General features: G+C 52.8%; 10 protein-coding genes across 10 annotated transcripts; 5 read left to right on the top strand and 5 right to left on the bottom strand.

Moving 5' to 3' along the window:
• Positions 1–1768: 1768 nt before the first annotated feature.
• On the bottom strand, positions 1769–3443 carry J4E85_000532 (uncharacterized protein; the record flags this gene model as incomplete). The annotated part of the gene is made up of 4 exons (XM_051464822.1): positions 1769–2005; positions 2055–2712; positions 2765–3216; positions 3267–3443. The coding sequence occupies 4 exons, from the start codon at positions 3441–3443 to the stop codon at positions 1769–1771; spliced, it is 1524 nt and encodes a 507-aa protein (XP_051331343.1).
• Positions 3444–4316: 873 nt separating this feature from the next.
• Positions 4317–5533, top strand: J4E85_000531 (uncharacterized protein; the record flags this gene model as incomplete). The annotated part of the gene is made up of 5 exons (XM_051464821.1): positions 4317–4625; positions 4679–4745; positions 4795–5106; positions 5159–5410; positions 5460–5533. The coding sequence occupies 5 exons, from the start codon at positions 4317–4319 to the stop codon at positions 5531–5533; spliced, it is 1014 nt and encodes a 337-aa protein (XP_051331342.1).
• Positions 5534–7120: 1587 nt separating this feature from the next.
• On the bottom strand, positions 7121–7861 carry J4E85_000530 (uncharacterized protein; the record flags this gene model as incomplete). The annotated part of the gene is made up of 3 exons (XM_051464820.1): positions 7121–7311; positions 7359–7521; positions 7574–7861. The coding sequence occupies 3 exons, from the start codon at positions 7859–7861 to the stop codon at positions 7121–7123; spliced, it is 642 nt and encodes a 213-aa protein (XP_051331341.1).
• A 1717-nt stretch (positions 7862–9578) lies between these two features.
• J4E85_000529 (uncharacterized protein) lies at positions 9579–11301 on the top strand (the record flags this gene model as incomplete). The annotated part of the gene is made up of 3 exons (XM_051464819.1): positions 9579–9639; positions 9690–10197; positions 10248–11301. 3 exons carry the CDS (start codon positions 9579–9581, stop codon positions 11299–11301), a joined length of 1623 nt encoding a protein of 540 aa, XP_051331340.1.
• A 389-nt stretch (positions 11302–11690) lies between these two features.
• On the bottom strand, positions 11691–13307 carry J4E85_000528 (uncharacterized protein; the record flags this gene model as incomplete). Its single annotated transcript, XM_051464818.1, has 1 exon — positions 11691–13307. The coding sequence occupies one exon, from the start codon at positions 13305–13307 to the stop codon at positions 11691–11693; it is 1617 nt and encodes a 538-aa protein (XP_051331339.1).
• A 2032-nt stretch (positions 13308–15339) lies between these two features.
• Positions 15340–16350, top strand: J4E85_000527 (uncharacterized protein; the record flags this gene model as incomplete). Its single annotated transcript, XM_051464817.1, has 1 exon — positions 15340–16350. One exon carries the CDS (start codon positions 15340–15342, stop codon positions 16348–16350), a length of 1011 nt encoding a protein of 336 aa, XP_051331338.1.
• A 1130-nt stretch (positions 16351–17480) lies between these two features.
• Positions 17481–18644, top strand: J4E85_000526 (uncharacterized protein; the record flags this gene model as incomplete). The annotated part of the gene is made up of 4 exons (XM_051464816.1): positions 17481–17713; positions 17771–18023; positions 18079–18206; positions 18260–18644. The coding sequence occupies 4 exons, from the start codon at positions 17481–17483 to the stop codon at positions 18642–18644; spliced, it is 999 nt and encodes a 332-aa protein (XP_051331337.1).
• A 120-nt stretch (positions 18645–18764) lies between these two features.
• J4E85_000525 (uncharacterized protein) lies at positions 18765–21106 on the bottom strand (the record flags this gene model as incomplete). The annotated part of the gene is made up of 4 exons (XM_051464815.1): positions 18765–19949; positions 20005–20728; positions 20788–20941; positions 20995–21106. 4 exons carry the CDS (start codon positions 21104–21106, stop codon positions 18765–18767), a joined length of 2175 nt encoding a protein of 724 aa, XP_051331336.1.
• Positions 21107–21757: 651 nt separating this feature from the next.
• Positions 21758–22388, top strand: J4E85_000524 (uncharacterized protein; the record flags this gene model as incomplete). The annotated part of the gene is made up of 2 exons (XM_051464814.1): positions 21758–22301; positions 22354–22388. 2 exons carry the CDS (start codon positions 21758–21760, stop codon positions 22386–22388), a joined length of 579 nt encoding a protein of 192 aa, XP_051331335.1.
• Positions 22389–22618: 230 nt separating this feature from the next.
• On the bottom strand, positions 22619–24575 carry J4E85_000523 (uncharacterized protein; the record flags this gene model as incomplete). Its single annotated transcript, XM_051464813.1, has 2 exons — positions 22619–24429; positions 24479–24575. 2 exons carry the CDS (start codon positions 24573–24575, stop codon positions 22619–22621), a joined length of 1908 nt encoding a protein of 635 aa, XP_051331334.1.
• Between the last annotated feature and the right edge of the window lie 200 nt (positions 24576–24775).

Genomic DNA, 24775 nt, shown 5'->3' with positions numbered 1-24775 from the left:
CTTCGAATAGACCCACAAAGTCTATAAATGAGCCCGGAGAGTCTCCTACGTTATCCAAGGAGCCTGCGAAAGAGTCGGTAGACGCTGTATCTCTATGCGGTTCATAAAACCCGGTAATGCCGAACACAGTAATATTGCGCGCCTTCTCGATCGACAAGATGCTGGACATGTGCGATGTCGATCCGTGAAACGGGGTCGTGTATTCATTGCCGTCACCAGCACTGAACTCTGCCGCTTGATAGAAGAAGTGAAGCGCCTCTTCTTGAATCTGAGGATGAATGATCACCCATGCTGGAAGGGTCTGGATCTGTTCACAAAGTTCATCGCAGTCTAGATACCGCGCGTTGACAGCGCCAGCGAGGCAAAAGTCGTCCTGATAGTAGATATGCGTTCCTTGCCAAGCGTACTCATAGATCTGATCGCGTAGTTCCCTCGGTAGCATCAAGATCAGGTTGGAACAGTCTTTCAATTGATTCTTTCGAGAGATGTCTTCATCGTGGCGATCCCGTGCGGATACATGGCTGTTGCGCGGTCGTGTCCTTTGGCTGCGAAGCCAGCTAAGTGTGTATACTGATGCCTTAGGTATCGTTCGTGGCGTGCACCTGCGTAACTTCTCCAGTAGCCGATAGGGTAGCGATGTGAGATGATGCCGCGCATGGGGCTGCAGCGATTCTGGTGGACCTCGAGCCGCCATAGCTTTGCAATATGCGTTCGAAGGGTTGTGTTTGCAGTATTCTAAATGGAAGTATTCCCAGCATAGTAGCCACACTTACAATAACTTACTCTGAGTGCAGCCAGGAGAAATCTGGACCTTTGCCGAAGAGCGAGGGCAAGATTGCGCGGCGCTCGCGATCCACAGCTCTACCCATGGAACGTTGAGGGGTGCAAGCAACCATGCCACCAATCGATCTCAGCCCGTTGTAATGGAATTGGTACATTGATGTATGCAGTGCACAAGACCGTCATCGTCCATCTCGAAGGCCGATCTTGCTGCCGATGGACTAAAGTCCGCGGCGTCCGATAACTTTCGACGCGTTGTTGTCGCACGCTGACGAAAGGGTGCGATGAGAGAAAAAATTGGTGCAATGATTGTGTCAAAGCTGGGGATGGATATCTCGCGTGAACGCGTAAACGCCTGTGGCGTCATGACCGTGTTCTAGCGCGTAAGATGACGTCACTGGCCAACAAAGAGGTTTGCAAAGACCAGCTCCATTCCGTTCCAGAAAGCGCACCGGCATGAAGACCCATTCCGAATTACATACAAAGACAGGACCCTGATACCGGCTTTTACATTCCCAAATAATACCCTAGCAGGCACTCAGCCTGCAAGCTCGCAGGCTTCACTCGTCGATCACTCCGCAGTCAGATCCGAAGGTGTCGCAGCACTCCGGATGCTCAGGGGTGCATGCTGTAGTGCGTGTATACAACGAAGCTCTTCCGCACTCGGTCACGATTTTACCAGAACTCGAGAAGCCTTCGTCTTTCACACCTGCCCAGCATGTCAGCGCAAGTCGACGCTCAGTTCGGCTTTCCAGACTTACACTCAGAAGATTCTAGGAAGGGCGCGAATGCGGCCCTGCAGTCAAGTGGGCAGTCGGAAACCCCGTCCGGTATCTGGCTCCATCGGAGGCTGAAGACAAATCCAGTTATATCGTCGTATGACCAGTGCCATTCTTTGTCGAGCCGATTATCAAACTTGTCACATGCAGTGTCAATCCAGCTGGGTAACAATTAGCAATTTGTACTGGGCTGGACTTTGTGAGTCGGCTTACCCTTCAAAGCTGGATCTGGGGTCAAAGGTCTGTGAAGAACCCGGATTCGGGGGACCTAACGTCCCTTCATCAAACCTTTGCAGATTGCTCTTGCATTCAGCTTCAAGCACAGGCTCTTCGGCTCGCTTGATGAGCTCTTCGAGCCATGCGTATTGCGTATCCATGTATCCTTTCGGCACCTCGTACACGTAGGGATATTCGACAACTTCGCATCTGCATCCGAAATTCTTGGGCTGCGTGCACTACTGTCAGCGAAGCGACCACGTGGGTTATGTTACATACCGTGCGACATATGGGCGTCGAAGGGTTACTTGAACTGACCATCCAATTCAGACGTTCAGTGACCTCGTCTTGGCCCTTACAGTCATCGAGTGTGCATATGAGATCTTTAGCACATGTTAGGTCCTCCTCCTTTAGATCAGTGATGATATCACTCTTGCTGACGAATATGTCGAGGAGAGTCTGACCAACGAGCATCGCCGCATGTGCAGCGATGGCGAGACTTAGCGCACTTCTAGCGAGGACGGAGGGGTCCCAATTCAGGTCAGGCTGAGGGGCCGGCGTGGTTGCAGTGAAGACCTGGCGATACAGCCGAACGATAACTACGGCCTCGCCGATGGAGATGTCAGGAATCGGAAACCCAATGGCTTGGCCAACAGCTGGTTCAATCGGAATATTCGCCGGAGCCAAGGCCATTAGGTTGTCTGGGCCGGTATCCGCAAGGTCCATAGCATGGCGTAAAATACGTTCGATGCACTCCTCAGTAGTATCAGCACGTTTCAGGTACTGACCCTGACAGATCTGCTGGGTCTCTTGGAGGCCGGTCATCCCCAGGAAGTCCTGGATGCGTCCGGCCGTTCCTTCGGGAATATGATACACAATATCTCCGGCTTCGTGCCCGTCACTGGCTGTAGTGAGCGTTTCGATGCTGATAAGACTCCTAGAGAAGCTATCAGTATTTTGCAGACCATGATCAGATATCGGTTGCTTACGTCGGCGTAGTCGTCGCGGGGGGTCGAATTGTTAAAGTAGCTGCGATAGCGCTGGCATTGGCGGCCGTCACGATGGCAATTTCTTGAGCACCGGCCATCGCTTGGATCTGCCGGAGATCCTCTGGGGGGAGCTTTATCGCTTTGCCCAGGTCTTGGTTGTACTCGTAGGCTATTGTGGATAACACCCATCCTGCCAGAAGCCAGAGAACCCAAGGTGCAACGGGAATGAAGCGTTTGACGTGAGTAGATACCCCAGTCTTCTGTATCACACCGTTGATTGCGTCGCGACATTCTTCAGCTGGTTTATTGTTGCAGCTTTCGGCGCGAACAGTCTTCATCTGTTCGTGTATCTCCGGACCGAACGCGACAGTGATCCCGTCAGCTGGGAAAGTGTCGTAGACCCCGGTAGGATACACCTGGACTTCGGTTCCCGATGGCTCCGGGCCAGCGGCCTGTGTGTAGAGTTTAGCATCGTTCAAAAGGAAAGCGAATCGATACATACCGTGCTTGGAAAGTACGCATCCTCGGGGCCCAATGTAAACGTTGGAAGAGCAGAGCTGTCTTCTCTACGCGAAGGAGGCTTTAACGTTGGATACGGTAGTCCAGTAAATGTTCCCAAGACTCGAGCTGAAGCGATTCGGAAAGTGAGGGATAGCGCGAGCAAGTTGAGGAAAGACATTGCGACTGTGGAGAAATAGTTTGACTGCTGGTCATTTCTTGCAGATGGTGGAGCTTATGTATGGAGATCTCACGGTCTCAGCGCCATATCTAGCAACCAAATATTCCGGTCGAGACACCATGTCGTTTTCTCATCGCCCCAAGCGGCATCGCGATATCCGGAGAGGCACAGCAAAGACAGACCCCGTCTGCGAACATTCCCCTTGAGGCACAGCTATTGGTACTCGCACCCGAAGAAGAAGGGTCTCGAATTAGAAGGTGGCCGAGAACCAGGCGGCGACTATGGACACATTTCGAGTTGGGGAAGTCGACATGAAACACCATTGACCAGGCACGCGAAAGTTGGGAAGCCTCGCTAATGCTCGAGATGTGGCGGAGTGCAGAAGTTGAGCGGCTGGGGCCGAGGAATGTATTCAACGTGTCGCGAGTTTGACGAGTTCTTGGGGCTGGGGGCTGGTTCTCCTGTATGATGCATCGAAAACTGTTGTTGTTCATCACGACTGGGAAGGAAGCGAACTGTGCCACGTGAAGCGCCCCCACGAATAGCAGCGTGGGTGCTTACTACCCAACGTGCGAAGCACACAACATGAGGGGCGGCCATGAGGCTGCTTCATCGTGTCAAATAATTGAGAATAGAACGACATGCGATTTGGGGCGAGATGGCAACGGCGCGGGTCTCGCTGCTGCATCGCTCCATGGCATGTCAAGGGTATTGCCAGAACAATGTGCGTATTTAAGCAGCTTGTACAAAGGCTTCGTCGCAGATGATATATTCCTATTCCACGTTCTAAACAACCAATCTGATTGCCCAACAAACTCGATGATGTTCAACATCCGATTACACCTCTCGTTCTTCTTAGCGTTCCACGCTATCATGTCGTCTTTTGTTCAAGCATACAAAATCGACCAGTCTTGTGATGCCAAAGGTGTTACGGTGGACGTCCGTAACGCGATGACTTCGGCTTTCGAGATGGTATCCGCAGCATACGAGACTCTGACGCAACCTCCCCTGAGCTCTGATGCGCAGGACCTGGTTGGATTCCTATTCGCAAGGGAAGGAGCAAATCCCGCTCAGCTTCTCCAGCAAGGCAAGCTAGAGAAGACCATCACATTGTTGAGAAACATTCGGACATACATGTCAACAGAGGTGACGGGCGACGCAACTGTCAGCGCTTCGGATGTGGTAAGAGAAACCGGAATGTTTTGCTTGGCTTATGCTGATATATCATCTTCCAGATCATCTTCTGTCACTACGATCGCTGGGTACAACTTGAAGGGCACAGGGACCTCTGGGAAGATACCAGTACGCGTGATAGTTGGTAGTGTTATAGCCATAGACTGACCGAGCATAGCAAACGGATACAAACTGAAATTCAACGAGCAACAATGCAGAGGTTCGATACTCGATAACGTTGCTTTAGCAGTGTCAGCCAACCCTCCAGCGAAGCAGATTGAACAAGAAATAGCGAACACGGGGGTGTTTAAAACGACAACCGTTAGACGGCCAGCACAGATTCAGCTCTGCTCATGGTTCGTGGACTGGATCAAACAAAAGGAGTACAAAACCGCCGACGACGTCCAAAAGCGAACAAAGATTGGTAGAAAGATGATCAATAGGGCAGCATCGAACCGCATGACCTTTGGCTTAGGCCTGAACCAAATTGGTACGTTGTGCTCTGAGAACTCCAGGACGCAGACTAATCACAACAATCCTAGATGCCTACTCCTTGTTGGACAAAGTTCTTTTGCATGAGATGACACATGCTCGCGGTGCTTTCCAAGAATGGACCAAAAAAGGTGTGGTCGAAGGCATCAAAGACGTACTTACACCCAACATCTTCCTCAGGCAATTCGACTGGGCAGCGTACGGTTGGGAGGGTGTGGGAAAGCTTGCTCGTAAAGGCGGCGAACTTAATACCCCCGGTGGACCAGACAATAATGCTGATACAATAGCTCTCTTCGGAAGCGGTACGTGAGCCGGTTCCCATGCAACGACTGACTGCTGATCGATTTATAGCTTGCAAACTGATGAGAGACCCGCAAAACCCCCGCAAGGTCGACAGCAAAGGCCGTATTGTTCCGGTGACATGATCGAGAGGATAGTGGTTCAGCTTGGAACTGTATGCGATGGATACGGTTGGGCGAAGAGGAGAGACATTTCCCGTGTGATCGCATGTCATGAAACTCGGATTTGGGCGTGTCATGACGAGAAGGTCTTCCAGTCATATTGTTTCGAGTGGCGCAATATGGTGAACGGGATACTACCAAGTCTTTGTATCGTTGTGTGAGGTAGTTCCAGATTCAATTCCACGAGGAACTCTTGAGCCCTTATCAGCTTGCATGCGCCAAGAACAAATATCACGGGCTCTTGATCTATGACTAGAGGATCGGAGTCATGGAGTTGATGTTTGTGCATGAACGTGATCTCGAACCTGACGACGCGTAGCTCAAGCAAGTAACCGAGTATGTGACAACCTCTCTCCCATTCATAATAGTTCTCTCCAGGCAATCGAAGCCCGTTGTTTTGTGTGATCATCAGACCGTACTTCGGAGTCAGGAAAGTCGTGGATATATGTAGCTTACGGAGCATATTCCAATTGGCCGGGGTTACGAGCGTACGGAAACTGGATGTTCCTGTCATGCCTCTGAAACTAAAGTAGTTGGCTTTGTACAGGACCTCCACCGCTTCACAGTAGCTATGGGTTCTAGTAAGTAGCTGAGAAGTGCTTTGAGCGGCTGCCACTTACATCAGACGGCAAGTAAGAAGTAGCGATAGAAGATCACCGTTGGTGTAGTATGCGTCACGAACGTGCTGGAATTCGCCCTCATTCCATAAGCCAAAACATGCATGTTGCCATACCAAGCTTTCGCTCTGTGGTGTCTCGCAACGCCAATGACCTAGCTTTGCAGGCCGGCCCCCAATTGGGGTAACGTGTAAAACGTGCAGCAGACGCTGCGGGTCGGCGAGAACCTCTTCGTAGATGAGCAGTCGCATTTCAGCCGACAGCTTCTGGAACAGGACACACTGCTTCTGGTCGAGAGGCTCACCTCTCGGTAATTCAGGTCGCGTTATCAAGCTGGGGTCTCGGCCTGGTGTGAATGGCGTCGTCGGTTCGGGCTTTTTCCGCTGCCATTTTCGGAGCAATGCACGCATGGCGGCGTAGGCGGCGATGAAGAGGTGTCGCGACACAGCTCAAAATATCTTGAGAGGATTCTGCGCAGTCGCGAAGGATCTGGCCGCAGATTGTAGGAGCTCAAAAGGTCTTGTTTGGGTCGTTGGGCTTTTTACTGTGCCCAGGTGGCTCGGGGACGAGATTGCGGCACAGCAATGCAGCGTGCGAAGACCGAGGGCCGGCGCTTACATGCACATGCGTGCGGTATTAAGGCGGTAATCATAGCGTGGAATAGATTGTCGCGTCGGTGCGATGTGAACAAGATTCCGTATTGATGTACACGGGTGCGCTGATGAGTTCCAGTGAGGTTTGGGGAGGGACCTCGGGAAGCTCCAAGACGCGTGCCGTCGAATGTAGACTAGCTTATTTTCTAGGTCGCGTAGACCCACCCATCGTCGCGTTTCTCCCTTCGCCCCCTTCCGATAACCTGCACGCACGCGACGCCAATACAAAGACTTCACTAGAACGACTTTGCAGTGCAATGGTTGCTTGATCGTCGTCGCAACTACTTCATGCCGGCCATCCATGGGTGCTTCAAAAGCTCGGTCGCCGATTTCCTGTCTTCCGGCCGCCATCTGAGCATCGAGCGTATGAAATCGAGAAACAATTCCTTTTCCTCCCCTTCAAGCACCGAGACTCTTTCCTCGAGTGAGATCTCAGGAATAGTTACACTCTTGGAGCCACCCGTCCAGTGTCCTATTGAACTTAGCAGAGTCTATGTCAGGACGCTCTCAATGACTAACCTTGCTTGTCGAAGACCTTCTTTGTGATATGGTTGCTCTGCGTGTATTCAAGCGGAGGCATTCCAAGGTATGCAACCATTTCAGAAATATGATGTGTCCCTGATGGGTTGCCCTCGGTGTCACGGGCGTCGAACAGGTGCTCATCTTCAAACAAGTCCCACACCTAATCAAGGGTAAGTCATTGCGGCTTCCTTATGATAGTGTTGAATACTTACCAACGTGGCGAGACTCCAAATGTCTACCTTGGAGCCCCACTCCATCTGGAAAACTATCTCTGGTGCACGGTACAGCTGAGGCTGAATTAAGCCGGAGTGGGAATCTCCTATCCGCGCTTCTCCATAGTCACAGAGAACTGGTCGGCCCCAAAGATCACCCGTAGGATGGGGAAGCTTACGGGAACCGTAAATGGCGCGTGTGTCGTCAATCACTTTGGATGGTGACGGATCTTCTGCTTCAGCTTTCTCGAAGTTTTCCAGGATGGTGTCATCATTCACAGTCAGCATGATGTTCCCAGGATTTATATCTAACTTGTCAGGTGATTCAATCCTGATGCATTATTCTGCCGTACCTGCATGTACGACATTAGCCTCGTCGTGTAAAAACGATAGTGCCTTTAGCACATTGGATAGCGTGAACTTCAGAAGCGGAACGTCGAGCTTGTGTGCTGGGTTGTAATATTGGAGCTGTCGAATAGTCTTGTGCATGGGTGGTTGAGCAAAGCACATATGTCTGCCAGTCGGACCGTCGAGCTCAAACTCGCCATACAGTCCGCGGATGTATGCTTGGCCGACATGCTGTGATTCAATAGAACTGACATGCTCGTAAAAAGCTAGCTCTCGATTGAGCTGTGTAGTCTTTCCGGTGTCTCGGGTACAGATCTTGACAGCGACGAAGTCAGCGGCGAAGCCAGCGTCTCGTTTTCTGTGCATGGATGATCAGACTTCGAAGGGTGGGGGTGAAGAACGCCAAACATACCGAATATCTCGACACAGCCAGACCGTGGAGTATGCACCGTACCCGAGTTTTCCTATAACCTTGAAGCTAGAATCGAGAATCTGACCAGGTCGTGCCGGATAAAACTGATCATGGCTATACCACGGAAGGCGCTCCTCCTCGAAGAGCTCGCTGGCATTTATTTTCGTACTCTGGAAGCGGGAAATTCGGGAAATGGGAGAGGGAAATTTGAAGCGACTACATGCGCGTTGACCAAATCTCAGCATGGCGTAGAGACACTATATCATTGGGGGAAGTTGGTGTGACGGTCCAAAGGCGGCATGCCAGGTGTTGGGGTTCTGTCGAATGTAGACTAGCGTACTTTTGCACGTCGCGTCTCGCCCGGGCGTGGTTCTTCGCCCCTTCAGCTGAGCTGCACGCAACTGCATCTGCAACAATTCTCTAAGGCTACGCCATGACGCCATCCTCTTTCTTTCTCAGTTATCGCATTGTGACTGACGTCCAGGGTCCGGTTTTCTCACCCTTTTGCGAGGCGAAGCTTTCCACATCCGCCTGCATTCGGCCTCGTAGTATCCAGCGATGATGGTCACAGAACCAATGCCATCGAGGTTGCTAAAGGGTTCCTTTCAAAGCAGAGGATGCAGCTTTCAACTAGTTCCATGGGCCACTGAAGTTTGTCGATAATGGTGATTACACAGGCGCCCGGAGCGTGTCGTTGTAACAGAAAGTAGACCAGCAACACCGACCACCCGGTTTCCGCCCTCACACTTCCACCACGACCGCCTCCCATCGCGTCCGCCGCAACCTCGCCTGACTCAATCCCAAAGACCCAGAAGGCGCCTCCGACATTTGACGTTTAGCCTTAAAGCGGAGATACCGTTTCAGCCCTCAAGCCAAGCGCGGAGCGGAAACGCCAAGGCAACCTCCCATCACAAGTATAGCCGCATCCCTTACAGACCAAGAGGCCGGCCGTTGAGCAACAGGCATCTTTCAGGCTGCGCGAAGGACGCGTCACTGACTCGCTCGCACGTGCGAGCTTGTCTTTGCCTCAGCCCAGATGTCGGGCCTGCATCCGCGCTCGCCTTGGCTGGGCCGCCACATGTATCCCCAAGACATCAGGATGCGAGGTGCGAAACATGTGTTGACGCGGAGCTGATAAGCTGGCTTGTGGATGTGGAATTGTTTAAAGATGCGGTGGACGTCGTGTAGGGCCTGGAATAGGCAAGCGATCTTCGCATTTCTTACACATTCGAGTCGGTTTTCAGTATGGCTGGTGACTCTTCGACTCCGGCGACAGAAGGCTTTTTGCAGTATCATGAGCCGAATAGTAGGTTCTTTACTTTCTTACATGGTTTCGTAATCGCTAATCTTTGACAGTCATCCAAATCCTCGTCCTCGTCTCGTTTTTCTTTTGGCTTTCCTTCGGCGAATGGCTTTCGAACCGGGTGTTCCGCGCTGGCCTTATAGGTCAAATCATAGTTGGTCTGATCTATGGCCTGCCTATCGGCGGTGATATGATACCCATCGCCTGGCAGGAAGCCTTCATTGCGCTGGGATACATTGGTCTTGTTCTCATCATCTTTGAAGGCGCCCTGGCCGTACGGCTGGATCTGCTCAAAGCGAACTTTGGCCTCTCTGCTATTGCAGCCACCATCGGTGTCGTCGCTCCTATTGGGCTCACATACCTACTTCTATACGTCGGCTTTGGGTATGGAGCGATCGAAACGTTCATCGTTGGGGCTGCGCTCTCGGTCACCTCTCTTGGGACGACATTCGTAGTGCTAGGCAAGAGCTCCAAGGAGATCAGCTTCGCGGACACCCGAGTTGGTACAGTACTAGTCAGCGCGGCTGTATTCGATGATGTATCCGGTCTAGTGATGGCAAGGTAAGACACGAAGTTCCCCATAATCATAGAGTATTACTGACATCCCTCAGTGTAATCGGCCAACTCGGCGCCCTAGGAGGCGACGACTCCCCCAACCTAGGCTGGCTAATCGGACGCCCCACACTAGTATCCGGTCTCCTAGCCATCCTCACTCCCGTCCTAAACAAATGGGCAATCGCGCCTCTATACCGGAAACTGATCGAACCACGCCTCCCCAAGACACGCAAACGCCACGTCGTGAACGTCATCATTATGATCTTCGTTTTGTGTGCTTTCCTCAGCATCACAGGCTTCGGCGGCACATCCGTCCTCTACGGGTCCTTCATGGCCGGCGCGTTCCTCACCTACCTCCCTTCCAAGCACCCGACCGGTCCCTTCCACCCGCCTTCGCGCGAAGATGCAGAGGAAGCGGAAGCGCGCTCTATTGCCGAAGCGACAGAGTACGATGATGCGGGTGAACCGTCCATCTGCCCTACATTCATGCATACGTTTGAGAAGTACTTCCTCGATGCTGTCAAATACCTCTTGCAACCTCTCTTCTTCGCATCGATTGGTTTCGCTATCCCCTTCATCGACCTGTGGACCGCAGAGGCATTCTGGAAGGGCTTCGTCTACACGTTGCTCATGCTTGTCTCTAAAGTCATCGTCGGCCTCGTCATACCTTTCGCTACCATCTTCCGCAGACCGCCAGGTATGTCGATCCGCGAGTGCTTCACCACCACATTCTGGCCGGCGATGCTCCTCGGTTCCGCCATGGTAGCGCGTGGTGAGATCGGTCTGCTCGTCGTACAGATCGGGCTCAACAACACACCGTATCTATCCAAGGAAGCCTTCATCACCGCCGTGTGGGCCATTGTGCTCAACACCATCTTCGGACCCGTGACCGTGGGCCTTATCATCAAGTACAAGGCGCGTGCCATTGCGGATGGCGTATGGGGTCTCGAGAAGACGGAGCCGAATGGCAGTGGCTGGGATGATGGAGTCTCGAGAGCGCCCACCATCGTCCCGGAGACGATGAGTGTGAAGGAGAGGAGTAAGAGTGTTGCGGTGTCGCAGCATAGTAGGATGGTGTCTGATCCGGTGACGGTACCAATCTCGCCTTGATGGCGGTGATGTGGTTTCTTAGCTTTTATGACGAATTTATGATATCTCTTACTTGATACTTGCAAACACAATGCTGCTATATGTGGTAAGGAGTGAGCTGTCTTTCCTTTGGGTGTCAAGTGTATACTACAGCGACATTTCTTCCGCATGGACCTAGTATGAATCGCTCCGATGAGCGCGTAAAGCAAGGATTGTATCTGATTGAGAGGGGTATGCGCAGCCAAGTACTCAAAAATCGCAAATATGAATAACATGATAACATAGATCAACAAGAACGAGCGGTGTTCGCAAATTCAACGGTCATGCCCAGCCCAAGATTTCGCCAAGCACCCATAAATAGACTCACACTCATATACCACGTGCAAACATCCTTCACCCATATGGCAGGTCTAGCTGGACCAGAACCACCCACTCCTCTTCTTCCGCTCTTGGTTCTCTGGCTCGGCTGGCCTTGGCTGGATGTCGTGGAAAGCCCTCCAAGGATCGCGCTGCTGAGTTTCGGTCTCTTGGCCGCGCTGGGTATGCACCGTCTCCGAGCTCTCCTCTCGTCCATCAGCGAAGCGTTTCTTGAGCACGACTTTGGTCGTAATAGAGCCGTCTGAAGCAACGGTCCGCTCGGTCGTCGTAAGTGTAGAGAGAATCGAAGGCTTGTCCTCCTTCATCCGCTCAGCAACCGCAGACGTTACCGAGAAAGGCCCGGGGGCTAAGGGTGAGTGTTGTGACACAGCCTCCATACGTTCGTACGCATCCAACTCGGTCTCCGAGTCCTCATCTCTCTCGTGTGCTGCGTCTAGAACAGTGTTGTATGTGTCACGTCTGACTGTGTCGGCGTAGGGGAAGCGGTCTTGTTTCGGCGTAGGCGGATCGTCATGTTGGTCTTCGTGATCGTGGCTGTACTCGTAGCTTGGCTCGTCGTGTGTCCCAAGGCGAGGGCAGCTGGGCGCATCGTTGCGGTCCATGTGCTCCTCCAGTTGGCGTTGTGTGATCGGGATCTTGCCGTGAGTCCAGTACTTGTCGGACATGTCAGACTCCATGGCGCCAGGACATTCGGGCTCTAGCTTCCCTTGTATCGTCTCCTCCAACTGTTGTTGCGTAATTGGTATCTTCCTTGGTCCCCAAGCCGGTCGGTCGGACCTCATCATACAATGTGAGACTTCGCCTTGCTCTGCTAGCAGGTCCTCGTAGGCTGCCTGCCAAGGTACGCCGGCCTTGTTCATCTCGCGGTTCTGCTCGAGTGCGCGGGGAGAGTATGCGGGGTCGTCGGTCTGCGATGCATCTGCTGGCGGTGGCCACTGCCATGATTTGGACCATGACCAGACGCGAGGCTTGCCATCTTCAGGGCTAGGCTCATAGTTGTTGAATCTGGCAACTTCCGTCTCGCGGTCGTCCCAGGCCTTGTCGTTGAAATCCTCGGCCAGCCTCTTCGCCTCTGCCTGCATCCGCAGCAATCTTTCCAACTGCACCCAATCCCTTGATCTTTCTTCCTCCGAGTTGGCTGGTGGGCTGCGGCCGTCGTGATCGAATGGCCGAGGAAAGCCCCAGTCCCATGACCATCCCCACTCTTGACCCTTCTCGTTGGCTACCTTTTCAACCAGGCTAGCATCGTCGCGTCGCGCAACTTGCTGCTCGTCGCCTCTCCTCGCATTGCCAAGTATTTCCATTCTAATGTCGTCAGCCTTGCGGTCGAGCCTCATCAGCTCCTCGCTGTTGCGCAAGACAGCTTGCACATCGCCAACTCTGAACAGTTCTCTGCCTTCGTGGCGCAGCTCGGCGATGTCGGCTTCAATGTCGTGAAGCCTGTCGCATTGTCTTGGATCGGCCTTGCCAAAAAGGCACTGCTCACGTGCTTGGTGCGCGTTGTTGTAGTTGGCGATGGTGGCGGGAAGGGTGAAGACGGTGTTGAGTAGCGACGAGACCTGGGAATCGGCGAAGCGGCGGAATGCGATGAACGGATTGTCTTCGGGTCGGTTGGAATCGCGTCGAGGATTATCGCTGTCGTTCGTCATAGTGATAGATAGTAATGTGGGTGTTCCAAGGTTGTGATGGCACTTGGCTGATGGTGGGGAAGACGGGTCCGGAGTGATGATGATGCCTGGAGATAGCTGTGGCTGCCTCGGCGATAAGGCCACAAGGCACGCGCCACCCGTTTCGACGCGTCAAGCCATCGCCCCTGCCAGCCAACCGCGCTTCCGTCACTTCATCTCTCCAAAACGGCGCATCGAGAGGACCCCCATCGTCGCCCAATGAGTATTTCGCATTTCCAAAATGTTTTCGGCCTCTCTTTCGCTATTCTTACCATCACCAAGCGTGCACCGCCATAGGACCCAGACATGCTGAGCCGGCGATTGCCCTCCCCAAGAGCTGCCGCGCTTCTCTGGAGCTCAGGAGTCAGTATGAAGATTCAATATTTCCAAACAACCTTCATCTATCTATTATGGCCCAAGATCTGCCTACATGACTCCACCTACGTATTGCCAGAATCTGTGAGTGTTGCATCGCAATCAAGGCATGATCTTGGCTTTCTTGGAAATCTACGCGGGTTTGGGATCCTCTCGGCAATCTGCAGTAGTCTGACTTCAACACCATCGACGACGCTATCCGCAAAACCAAGAGCATCGCCATCTTTTGCTCGAGACATACGCGTAAGGCCATTACGAAAAAAAGCCGCAGTGGATATTTCAACCCAGCATTATTCAGCACCGCCTACGATCTGCGCCTTATCGTCTTACCGCCCGCTGGCAGCCAAGGAGCCAAGTGCGCGGCATGCGAAGACAATTGACTTCAAGACCTTGATCGTCCCGGATTAGAGCCGCACTGCCCAAAATCTGGACCTGCCCAGTTCAAGCAGCCATACACAACGCTGCTTTCCACTGCCCCGTGATAGGTCTCCACGCTTTAGCGACGCACTGCGCGTCATCCCGAGCGGATTTGGACGGGCAATCCCCGCCTGTAACTCCTTTCACTCCTGGGCCATTCCTACTGCGGCCTTATCACTAGCGATCGAATACCCACGTTTCCTGTTTCTGATCTTCGAGGAATGTGTTTTGACAGCTGTGCCAGCGGACTGGGTACGTCACACAAGATCTGCGACACCAGCAAAGAGGTATAAGTAGCGGAGTAAACACCGCGTCTCGAGAACACAACACTGTTTCATCTCGCGGCTTTATCAATATATATCACCAGACGCTTCCCTTTCATCTATACCGATACGACGTATAACACTTGTCCAATCGCTATACAACGAGAACCGAAAGTCGAAGACCTACTGTTCTCTCTTCTATAAAGGCCCACCCGAATCGTCCTCAATCTTTGCAACACCACCACCACCACTTTATCACTTCCTCATCTCCAACATGCGTTTCTCCGTCATCATCGCCACCTTCCTCGCTAGCGTTGCCGTCGCTATGCCCGATCCTCTCCCACAAGGCTACTCAGGCCCCTGCTCAAAGGACAACTGCGGTGTCAGCGGCAAGGTGTGTTCAGGCGGCGCAATCTGTGTGGGGTGGCCAAGCACCGATCCCGACAAGAGGAAGGGATGCACCTGCAGCCGCGGTTAAGCATTTGATGCTAGAGTTTTTTGCATTGGCAGGCGTGTGTAAGTAAAACAAAGCCGAAGACGAAGCGTAAGCTAATGCTCAGCAGATGTCATATCATAGCGAGGTTGACTGGAAGCATATTGGCTGTAATCTAGAGTGTGTATTATTTATGAATGATGAAGACAGAACTTCGACCGAAAATGCTTACGATCATCTGAGTGCCACACAAACCTGGACATTGCCAGGTCGTGAGAAACCGCCGCCACGATTGAGCTCGAGAATCGATAACTTATCTCTTCATTATGTGGTGTTGCCTTGGAGTGAGCTCTTCGCGCCTTCCTGGCTTGGCACGCCGGGGCCTCACTTACAACTGCCTACAGCACATGCACTTCAATGCTGCTCAAAAGCCACCCTTCGATAGCATCACCCTCTCACCAATTCATGAACCTGCGACCACAGCGCACACCCCAACACTTGGTACCGACAGCCACCACCATCAACCATGACGTGGAGCACTCAGTTGCCGTTCCGCCCTCCACGTCCCAGGCCATTTTTCGACCTACCGTGGGATATCCGAGAACAGATCTACAGTTACATCGAGCTTGATGCGCTCCCGCCATTATCAAACGGTACCGAATATTCTGGCTTTGTCCTCTCGTGCAAGCTCGCCGCCGAAGAGCTATCCCATGTCGCGACCGTAAATTATCGCAAATACCTCGACGAGTTCAAGCGATTGTCGAAGCGGCACACAGGCTATACCAGCATGATTGCTCTACCAGAGCAGGCACCGACTGGTCAGACAAACCCTTTCGCTCATCTACGCCGAGTCAAGGTCCAAGTCACTCTACATAGCGGCATCTGGGGCAGCGTCCTGAGCAGCAAGATGGTGTTCACAGCAGCATTATGTGACATGTTTCACCCTCTCTTCGGACTTTTCCTAGATGGAGTAAACATTCATTTCGTGGCACCTTTCAATCCTGAGAAGAGGGTGAGAAGGGGATGCACGAATGAATTATACAGCATCCACCAGATGATTCACCGTGCTTTCGATCTCATTGAGACAATGAATTCACAAGTAGAAGCATGGACTCCTTGTTCCAGAGGCCAAGCATTGCGACTTGAACACGACATTGAGCAATTTCTTTACAACTTTGAGGCGCAGGTCCGTGGCTTCACGCGTTGGGATCGCATGAACACAAAAGGCATCTGTTTCTCTTGGGACTGTCGACCAGTGGGTCATATCGAATCTCCACCAGAAATGATTGGCTCTCTCTGGTCGCAGACATTGCGTCTCCGTGACTCGATCGGGACGGACAAGCAGACACACTACCGTGTGCACGATGCAGAGGGCGAGGCAGGCGAGATACGGATTTCAAGTTCTTTGCGCTGGGCTCCCACATCAGTCGGTCTTCCAAAGGAACTTTTCGAACGACACAACAAGGCTGCTGCACTGCAGGTGAGGAACCTGAACTTCGGCGACGCGGCAATGATCGTGAGCAAGGTGGAAATATGATGGGAAGAAAAGGCGTAGAATGAGATGAACGCCGTCCATGCTCTTTCGGCCTCCGATCGGTAATATACCATTCCTTGATGGTGGGAGTGGGTCTCCATCTAGAACACTCCACATGTAGTACGAAATGAAAGCTTCCGTCTTACGAGATGTTCAACACGACTTCCTTCGACTGTATAGTCAAACATGCCATCATCTACAAAGGAAGGCTAGGATTGTCATCCAAAAGCTTCATGCAATTGGCGGATGTATTCTACTCACCGTGATCGGTAACAGCAATCGCATGTGATGGAAAGCAACGCTCATCCCAGGTCAACACACCACAACGCCCATGTACGGTGCCTTCCCCGGATAGAAGGACACCCAATATCCTCTTTCCCCGGAAACGCACCCCATATTCCACTCCACAGCGGCTGAAATGCCCCCTAATGAAGCGTGATCGCTACCGGCCCCACGCCCATCAAAAAGTATTCTCCACGAATAACGGCATGCAGAAGCAATACAAGACATTTTGGCACCGGCAATACGCCGCCTATGCATCGATCCTAAAAGATTGCAGTCATGTTCCCCGTGACGCAACGCAGCATCGCGCAGGGATCGGTTGTTGTGGCACATTGCATTTAACCGCGATTAGAGGCGCCAAGCCTGCTTAAGTCGAACTCCCGAAGGGTACACGTGTGGTGCTAAGGAAGACAAGAACCGGCACCGGAAGCTTCATTTAGATTAATGCGAAACAACGACGTTTCGTTGTCTATACTGCATGGGGGAAGCGCCGGGCGCGCTTTGGGTACAGGCTGATCGACGACGCGCAGGCACTGTGGCGTGTTAGATGAATTGCCCGGCTTCCCGCTACATGTGGGTAAATTTCCTAGGGCTAACGCATACATGTTTCCCCGTACTGGTGGCGGCATGCGCAAGGAGGGACCGAGGTGGGCTTGGTCGGATGGATATTGTTCGTAATGAGCAGGAGGGTGCGGAGATCGCTAATCTTGCGAGCAATATCAGTATAGGGCCGAGGGAGTTGGAGGTCTGGTATAAGTAGTCTGGGGCTCTCGACTTGGATTGAGGTATCCAGCAACCTACGTTCTTTACAGTCCAAGTTCAGTTACCAGTCTCGATATACCATTCTCACCATGAAGATTTCTCTCGTCACCATCTTGTCCGCCGCCGCGCTGGTCCAGGCTGCGCCTTTCGCTGAGCCAGAGGCTCTTCTCGATGAGCGCCAGGCTGCGCAGAGCATCGATGCTGCCATGAAGGCAAAGGGCCGGAAGTACTTCGGTACCTGCGCTGACCCAGGTCGTCTCAACCAAGGCAAGAACGCCGCGATCATCAAGGCGAACTTCGGTGCCATTACACCTGAGAACTCGTAAGTCTTTCCAACCTCCCGAACGCAGTGTTGTGTGCGATACTAACTGCCGGATAGCATGAAGTGGGATGCCACCGAGCCTTCCCGTGGAAACTTCAACTTCGGCAACGCCGACCAGACTGCCAAGTTCGCAAAGGACAATGGCAAGCTCATCCGTGGACACACCACTGTGTGGTACTCTCAGCTGCCCTCCTGGGTCTCCCAGATCAATGACAAGGCCACCTTGACCACTGTCATGAAGAACCACATCACCACCCTGATGAACCGCTACAAGGGCCAGGTCTACGCTTGGGATGTCGTCAACGAGATCGTAAGTTGATCTTCATATCCCGGCCCGACTGGAACATAGACTGACTTCCCCACAGTTCGAGGAGGACGGTAGCCTCCGCCACAGTGTCTTCTACAACGTCCTCGGTGAGGACTTCGTCCGAATTGCTTTCGAGACAGCCAAGGCCGTTGACCCTGCTGCGAAGCGTTACATCAACGACTACAAGTAAGCAAATGCTCTCAGACCCCATCAAGATCATGACACTAACAACCGCCTAGCCTGGACCAAGCGTCCTACTCCAAGACCAAGGGTATGGTTACGAACGTCAAGAAGTGGATTGCCGCCGGTGTCCCCATCGACGGTATCGGTTCGCAGGGCCACATCACCTCCGGCCAGGGTGCCAACGCTCCCGCCGCCATGGCCGCGCTCTGCGCTGCCGCCCCAGAGTGTGCGATGACCGAGGTCGACATCCAGAACGCCCAGACCTCTGACTGGCAGAACGTTGTGAAGGCTTGCTTGGACCAGAAGAACTGCGTTGGTATCACCGTCTGGGGTATCCGCGACAACGACTCCTGGAGGCCCAACGGCAACCCCCTTCTCTTCGACTCCAACTACAACGCCAAGACAGCTTACAACACTGTCCTTGCTGCTATCAACAAGTAAGCGCGTCACACACCGTGCATATCGCACACTTTCTGTATATATTTTGTGGTGGATTGGGGAAGACTTTGTACATACATGGAGGGACAGCAGAGATGTCTTCTGGCTACTCAGCCCAGCGTTTCAATCAATCTTGTTCTCTCGACCGGTCACGATGCTCTCCTTCTGTGCACCCTTCAATGCTTTGATGATACTTACGCCGGCATCCGCGCTGGCTCCTACTTCAGCTTGTTTCGTCCAGAATATGTCGGCTGCATTGATTCGAACGCTTTTACGTCTCTCCCGCTCCGTCACGTCAAGATGGGACTTCTTCTCTGCAGTTGCCTCTAGCTCGTCCAGATGCTTCTTTCTCCTCGCGTATCGCTCTGCGCGCTCTTTCCGAGTCTGCTCCGAACCGATCCTGGCTAGGGCAAATCGCACAGCAGCTCTGAAGCCCATGAAGATGTGTTCGGAAATGAGGATCGTCACCGGTAAGCTGGCCCACATGCTCAAGCCAAGATATTTGCCAAGGAATTGCTGGGAACCGAACATGTGTACAATGGCCGCACTGGATATACTCCCCAACCATGTCAATGACTCTAGACTGGCCACCCACGGCCCGATTCCGTCACTACGTGTTGAGTGAGGACGCTGATGCTCGACACAGATCTTCAGGAAGTCCGACCGCAGCTCGATCCAGTTGTTGATGAAGAAGCCGATCGGCACGAGAGGCCACACAGGACTGAAGAGCGCAAGGTAGCCAAACTGAATGACCATCTCTGCAATATCCTCTTGGACGTTGTATGATGGTCTCAAAGCTTGCCGTCTCGTGCGCCGTAGAAAGCGAGATTCCGCTGGATCTTCTGCAGTTGGACTCTCATAAGAGTCGCTGCTGCGATTCTTTGCTCGGCTAGCTTGTCGGTCACGCCACCATTGTTTGACCTGAGTCTTCAGCCAAGGTAGCGCAAGCTCTTCGATTGCGCTCGAGACCTGCCCTGTTACGGTGAGCGCGATGACTTCGTTACGCAGCCGGTCAGGGTCGGCCTTGAACACCATCTTGGCTCTAGTCTGCGCGCCTAGTGTGGCATCGATAACGCGTTCCAGCAACGGTATAATTTGTCCACCGAAGGGTACGTATATGAATGCTGTAAGAAGGATTGGTAGATAGTTGGTGATTGAGTTGAGCACAAAGATCTTTTGAGTGAGCGACATCTCGTAATGATCAGCTGTTCGATGGTTCTCGTATTCCGTCAGCGCAGTAGCGATGTCTTCCAGAAAGTTCGTCGCGTATGGCAAGAAAACTGCAAGAAGCACCGTAGGCAGGTATTCCTAGTGAAACGTTAGTACAGTACAGCGCAATGGGTGGGACTGGGCATATACTGACCAGATAGAACTTGTAAGGCCCTTCATAAGCTTCTCCAATGAATGTCTCGATGGTAAAGACGAATGCGATTAGAATCCCGAGTAACAGAGTGCTGACAAGAACGAATGGTATGACGACCAATTGACGCACAATCCTCTTCCATCTTGGGAATACATGCCGAACTCTTCCAGCTGAGTCGATGATCTCTTGCTCATAGCGAAACTGCGGACGGTTGACTTTGAGGTCGCCCACGCCTCGTACCTTCCATCGGATTGCGAGATCGGTCTGTTTGATCTTCCAATACTCCAAGAACACAGTGCACCAGACTCCGATTAGTAGTGCGAACACCAGAGAGTATTTCGGCAAGAATGCCCAGGCAAATACACCAGCAGCGCAAGGGAATGCCAAAGATCGAAAGTAAGTCTGGATGAAGGCAAAGTAGAAGGCAACTTTGGCACCCCATAGATCACGTATACGATCCAGGTCGGCTGGTTCTAAGAACACACGAGTGCTCAGATGGGCCAACAACGCGCGGTTTGCACCTGAGTTTTGTAACGGGAAGATTGCGGTCACGTTTTCCCATGGTGGAAACTCTGGTGTAATACCTGCGCCTCCAAGCTCTTTGCGCCAGTTGACAAGGTGATACATGGAAAGCAGATCTTCGGCTTCGAACTCTGCTGTGACAACGGTCTTAGCGGTCCCGCCAGGATGGTCTTTAGTGATGCCATACAGCCAATCTTTGACTCTGCAAAAGCCTACTTAGCCTCCTTCCAAATCATGAGGTTACGGACGAGCTGAACGTACCGCGACTTGTAGACTGTGTTGCCAAGCAGATCTCTGGGCGCTTGGACAAACACCAACAATGTTTGATCATACCCAGGGCGTACCTCAGTATTGAGGCCTGCAGACTCTAGGTCATGCAATAGCGTCCTGCATTCTGCGATGGCGACGTCGTCATCTAGTCATCGTCAGCCGTCCGCTCTAACACAATGCCTCAATGACAAAACATACCGATATTACCAAAGTCATACACTATAACGTACTTGTCGTTATACGTGACGTTCGTAAGCTCAGTATCATCGCTCAGCGTCGTATCCGATCTCTTCAAGGGTCTGATTGACATGGCCAAAAGGGCTTAAACCGAGCGGAGAACCAGGGTAGCTGTCGAGACTGTGAAAAGTAGGGTCCACAACTGTGGCTGAAGGTTTTATAGCGTTGAGCCACTGAGACGTCGTCATCGTGCTGGCCATGGCTCCTGTGGAGTCGGGCAGGCCTCAGCTGTGTCGCGGATTGGTGTTCGGTGGTGGGACCAACGCGTCTGAGTGCCAAACTTAGCAAGCGGATGCCGACTGATCCGGAACCGCGGGGGAAGACGGGTGTTCACTTCTGTCGCGTGTGAGGCGCTGTACATTTCGCAGGACGTCGCACGCTGCGACCACATTGAAGGAGAAGAAGGTGCAGGGCCTGGAATCTGGAGATGGAGCGACGGAGCGATTGATGGAGATACCATCACACATGCGCGTCTGTTCGGGCCTAGCGCTCGAAACTGTCAATGACGTAAGCTATCGGAGACGCGTCGAGACGCGTTGTCACAATGCCAACGCTTCACATTTGCTTTATCTGCATTTCTTTCGCGAGCGCGATGCATCGTACACAAAGAGTGCAAGGAAACTGTCCAGCACTGTATCGTGATCTAAGAGCCGCTCGACCAAATGGACACAAAACTCGCAGCCACTAAACTTTCTCTAGAGTAGACGTAGCTTCAGCCACAATCATGCGTCAAGAGATTACAGTTACACATCAGTCACCGGTACCCAAATCCTACGGGTTCCTTCCGAAAGGCGACCGCTACAAGACACTGCATTGCCGCAAACTCACCCACGAAGCCGGGCGTCCTTTATACATCGTCCTCGACGACCAGAAAAGAACGACTGGCATCCGTATCCCCTTGCACGTTCTGCACAAGGTCAACAAGCTGTCGAAAGAAACGTTGTCAACCCGTCGCGCAGCTACAACGAAGCGCGATGCAACTGACATTGCGAACGCAGCTGCTGAGATAGATACGCAGTTTCCGAAGATACCAGCGTCAGAGAAGCAAGCCGTACTTAAGCACGGCTTCAAGAAACACTCTGGTCGAGTCGGCCGAACGACCTCAATACCGTTATCACGGAAGATTTTGTTTGCTGTCATTGCGCATGTCCGCCATACGCACACTGACTATGATGCGTTGTTGCAGGGTGGAAAGAGCAGGGGACACGCGAGGAAGACCACGAGAAAAGGTATTGAGACTGTGATGCGGAAGTGGGGATACACTAAAGGTACGAGAGGGAAAGCGCTGACTCCACGTAAATTGACTTACTGACTGTAAAGAACTCAATTGGTACTTCCGGACTGAGAGCGCATAGGGTCGGGGAGATGATGGTTATTTGAAGAGGAACAAAACGCCTATGATATGGTATCTGCCATGCAAAAAGACGATTACAAAACCCATTCACTCCACGCTATGCCATGATCCAAAGCCCATTTGACGCCTGCCCGACTACGTGACTAAAGCCGCATAGTACGTGTTCTGCCTGTGAGGGATATTCAAACCCAGGGCGGTTGTTTGCGTATCCAAAAGTATCGCTTGCGAATACTAGCCGTCGTCTGAATCGACTACCATACTCTCCCCAAACGCACTAAGATCCTCCTCCGCCGCGCCTTGCGCGTGTCGCCTCCTGCGACCTCTCCTGCCAGCAACCCGATTCTGTTCGATTTCGCGTAGCTTGCCATTCATTCTTCGCTCGAGCTCCTCGATCTCTTCGTCTTCATCTGCGTCTCCTGTCATGTCTGGTCCTCCCGCTGCTCCAGACTCAAGGAGTCCGCTGTCTGACTCGTTAATCTCTAGCGCGCGATTGAGGAGGTCGGTAGCCATTGGGTCCTGGGGCGAGACGGCGAGGGCTTCGTGCAAGGTGATGATAGCGTCCCAACTTCTGTTGAGGTTTAGGAGAACCAGGGCTTTTGCGGTGAAGACGCTCGGGTCCTTTATGCCGTGCCGAAGCACTTCGTCGAATGTCTCGAGAGCTTCGCTGTACTGTTCACACTTGCGAAGCGCATGGGCGAGATTTATCCGTGTGGGTATCCAAGCATCTGGGTCTGCTTCGTTCTGCTCTGAGAAGGCTAGCGCGCGGCGGAAGAATTGTATAGCGTCCAGTAGTTGTCCTTCGTGGAAGTAGACAACGCCCATCTCGTTAAGAAGGCAAGGATCGTTCTCGCACAGATCGTATGATGTCTTCAAGTACTCTCGCGACAAACTCAGATTGTTCAGTTGTAGGTTTTGCATGCCGAGGAATAGCTGTGGGAGATGCGAGCCTTGGAAGAGACGTGCCGCGGTGGAGTAGGCGGAGATGGCTTGATCGTGTTCCCCTTCTGCGGCAAAAGTATGCGCAAAGCCTATCCAGGCAGGGCCAAAGTGTGGGTCCATCATGGAGGATTTGGAGAAGTAGCGGCGTGCCTCAGCTATGCGACCGATTGCGAGATAGTAGGTACCAACGGCGAACCATGCGCATGGTTCTGAGGGGTTCGTGTCTGCTAGTTCGTGCGCAAGCAGGAACAGAGTGTTCTTTTCGCCAAGCTCGTGCAAAGACGCTATATGTATGGGCATGATGTTGAAGTTGTACTTGTCGTTCGCTAGGACGGCCGACGTAAGGGCAAGGGTATCGCGGAAGCGGCATAGGGTGAACATGAGATCCGCTTTCGAGAGGACTATGTCAGGGTTCTCGCCAAGGTGGTAGTGAGTCGTGAGTGTCTCTGTCGCGTTCGCAAACTCTTCTGGTCTGGTGTACTTGGATAGGCGTGTTGTGTAAAGGGTCTTGGTGAAGGACGCGGCCTCCTGTGACAAGGAAGGGTTGTTGGCGACGTTGATGGTGTCGAAGTTGAGCGATTCGAGGAACTTCCACTCCTCCTCTGGTGCCATCAATGAGTTGGACATAAGCGCATCGAAGGCCTCGAAGCATTGCACGTCGATCTGAACCGCCGTCTTGTAGCATTCCTTGGCCCGGTCGAAGGAGTTCTGCTTTGCATAGCACACACCTCGAAGATAGCACATGCCTGCTTCCGACTTGATGTTGTTAACATCTTCTCGATCGCGCTCTTCGCTCGTGGGTAGGCGCTCGTTGCGCGAGCCGTTCTTGGTCTGTCTTGCGCCGGCCCGTGTGTTGACGTCGACATGCCGCAGCTTGGTGCGCGTATTCCCTGGCGCCGAAATGAGGTGGGTTGGGTTCTTGTCGCCCAGTATCTGCAGTGCGTCTTCCAATTTCCCCAGCTTCAGAGAGCAGTGCGCAGCGAGGTATCGACATTGGGGCGTGCGCTCAACGAGGTTTCCGCGTGCGAGGAGTGACTGGGTCCTGTTGTAGTTGCCGGTGGTGAAGTGCACCTGGGCTAGCCAGAATGCGTCCTGGTCGTCATCTATGCGATTTTGTCAGTATACGTTGACCTGCCGAGTGTTAGAGCATACCCGTCAAGGCCAGCAGCTTGTCTGCAACAAAGATGGCTGTGTCGTACTGGCAGCGATTGAGGGCTTCCTGGCGCCACTCGCGTAGATATTTCTCCATAGTGTTACTATCGCATTGGGTATAGTCTGTTCAGGCGGGTTAGTGAATGTGCCCCAAATGCTATCCCCAGTCGAGGTGGCAGTCGGCGGCGGCGCGATGTTTGGAGCCAGGGTCGCGCCTGCCCGACGCGAGAGCACATGTTTGCGGGGTGCCTGCAGCAGCGGGCCGCCTTAGTCAGCCAGAAGTTGCGCGCTAGGGTT

Source organism: Alternaria conjuncta (genome assembly GCF_024043145.1).
Source record: "Alternaria conjuncta strain BMP 0040 chromosome Unknown scaffold_1, whole genome shotgun sequence".
NCBI classification, from domain to species: Eukaryota; Fungi; Ascomycota; class Dothideomycetes; order Pleosporales; family Pleosporaceae; genus Alternaria; species Alternaria conjuncta.
The sequence above is the reverse complement of the archived record's forward strand: the minus strand, read 5'-3'. Positions and strand labels throughout refer to the sequence as shown.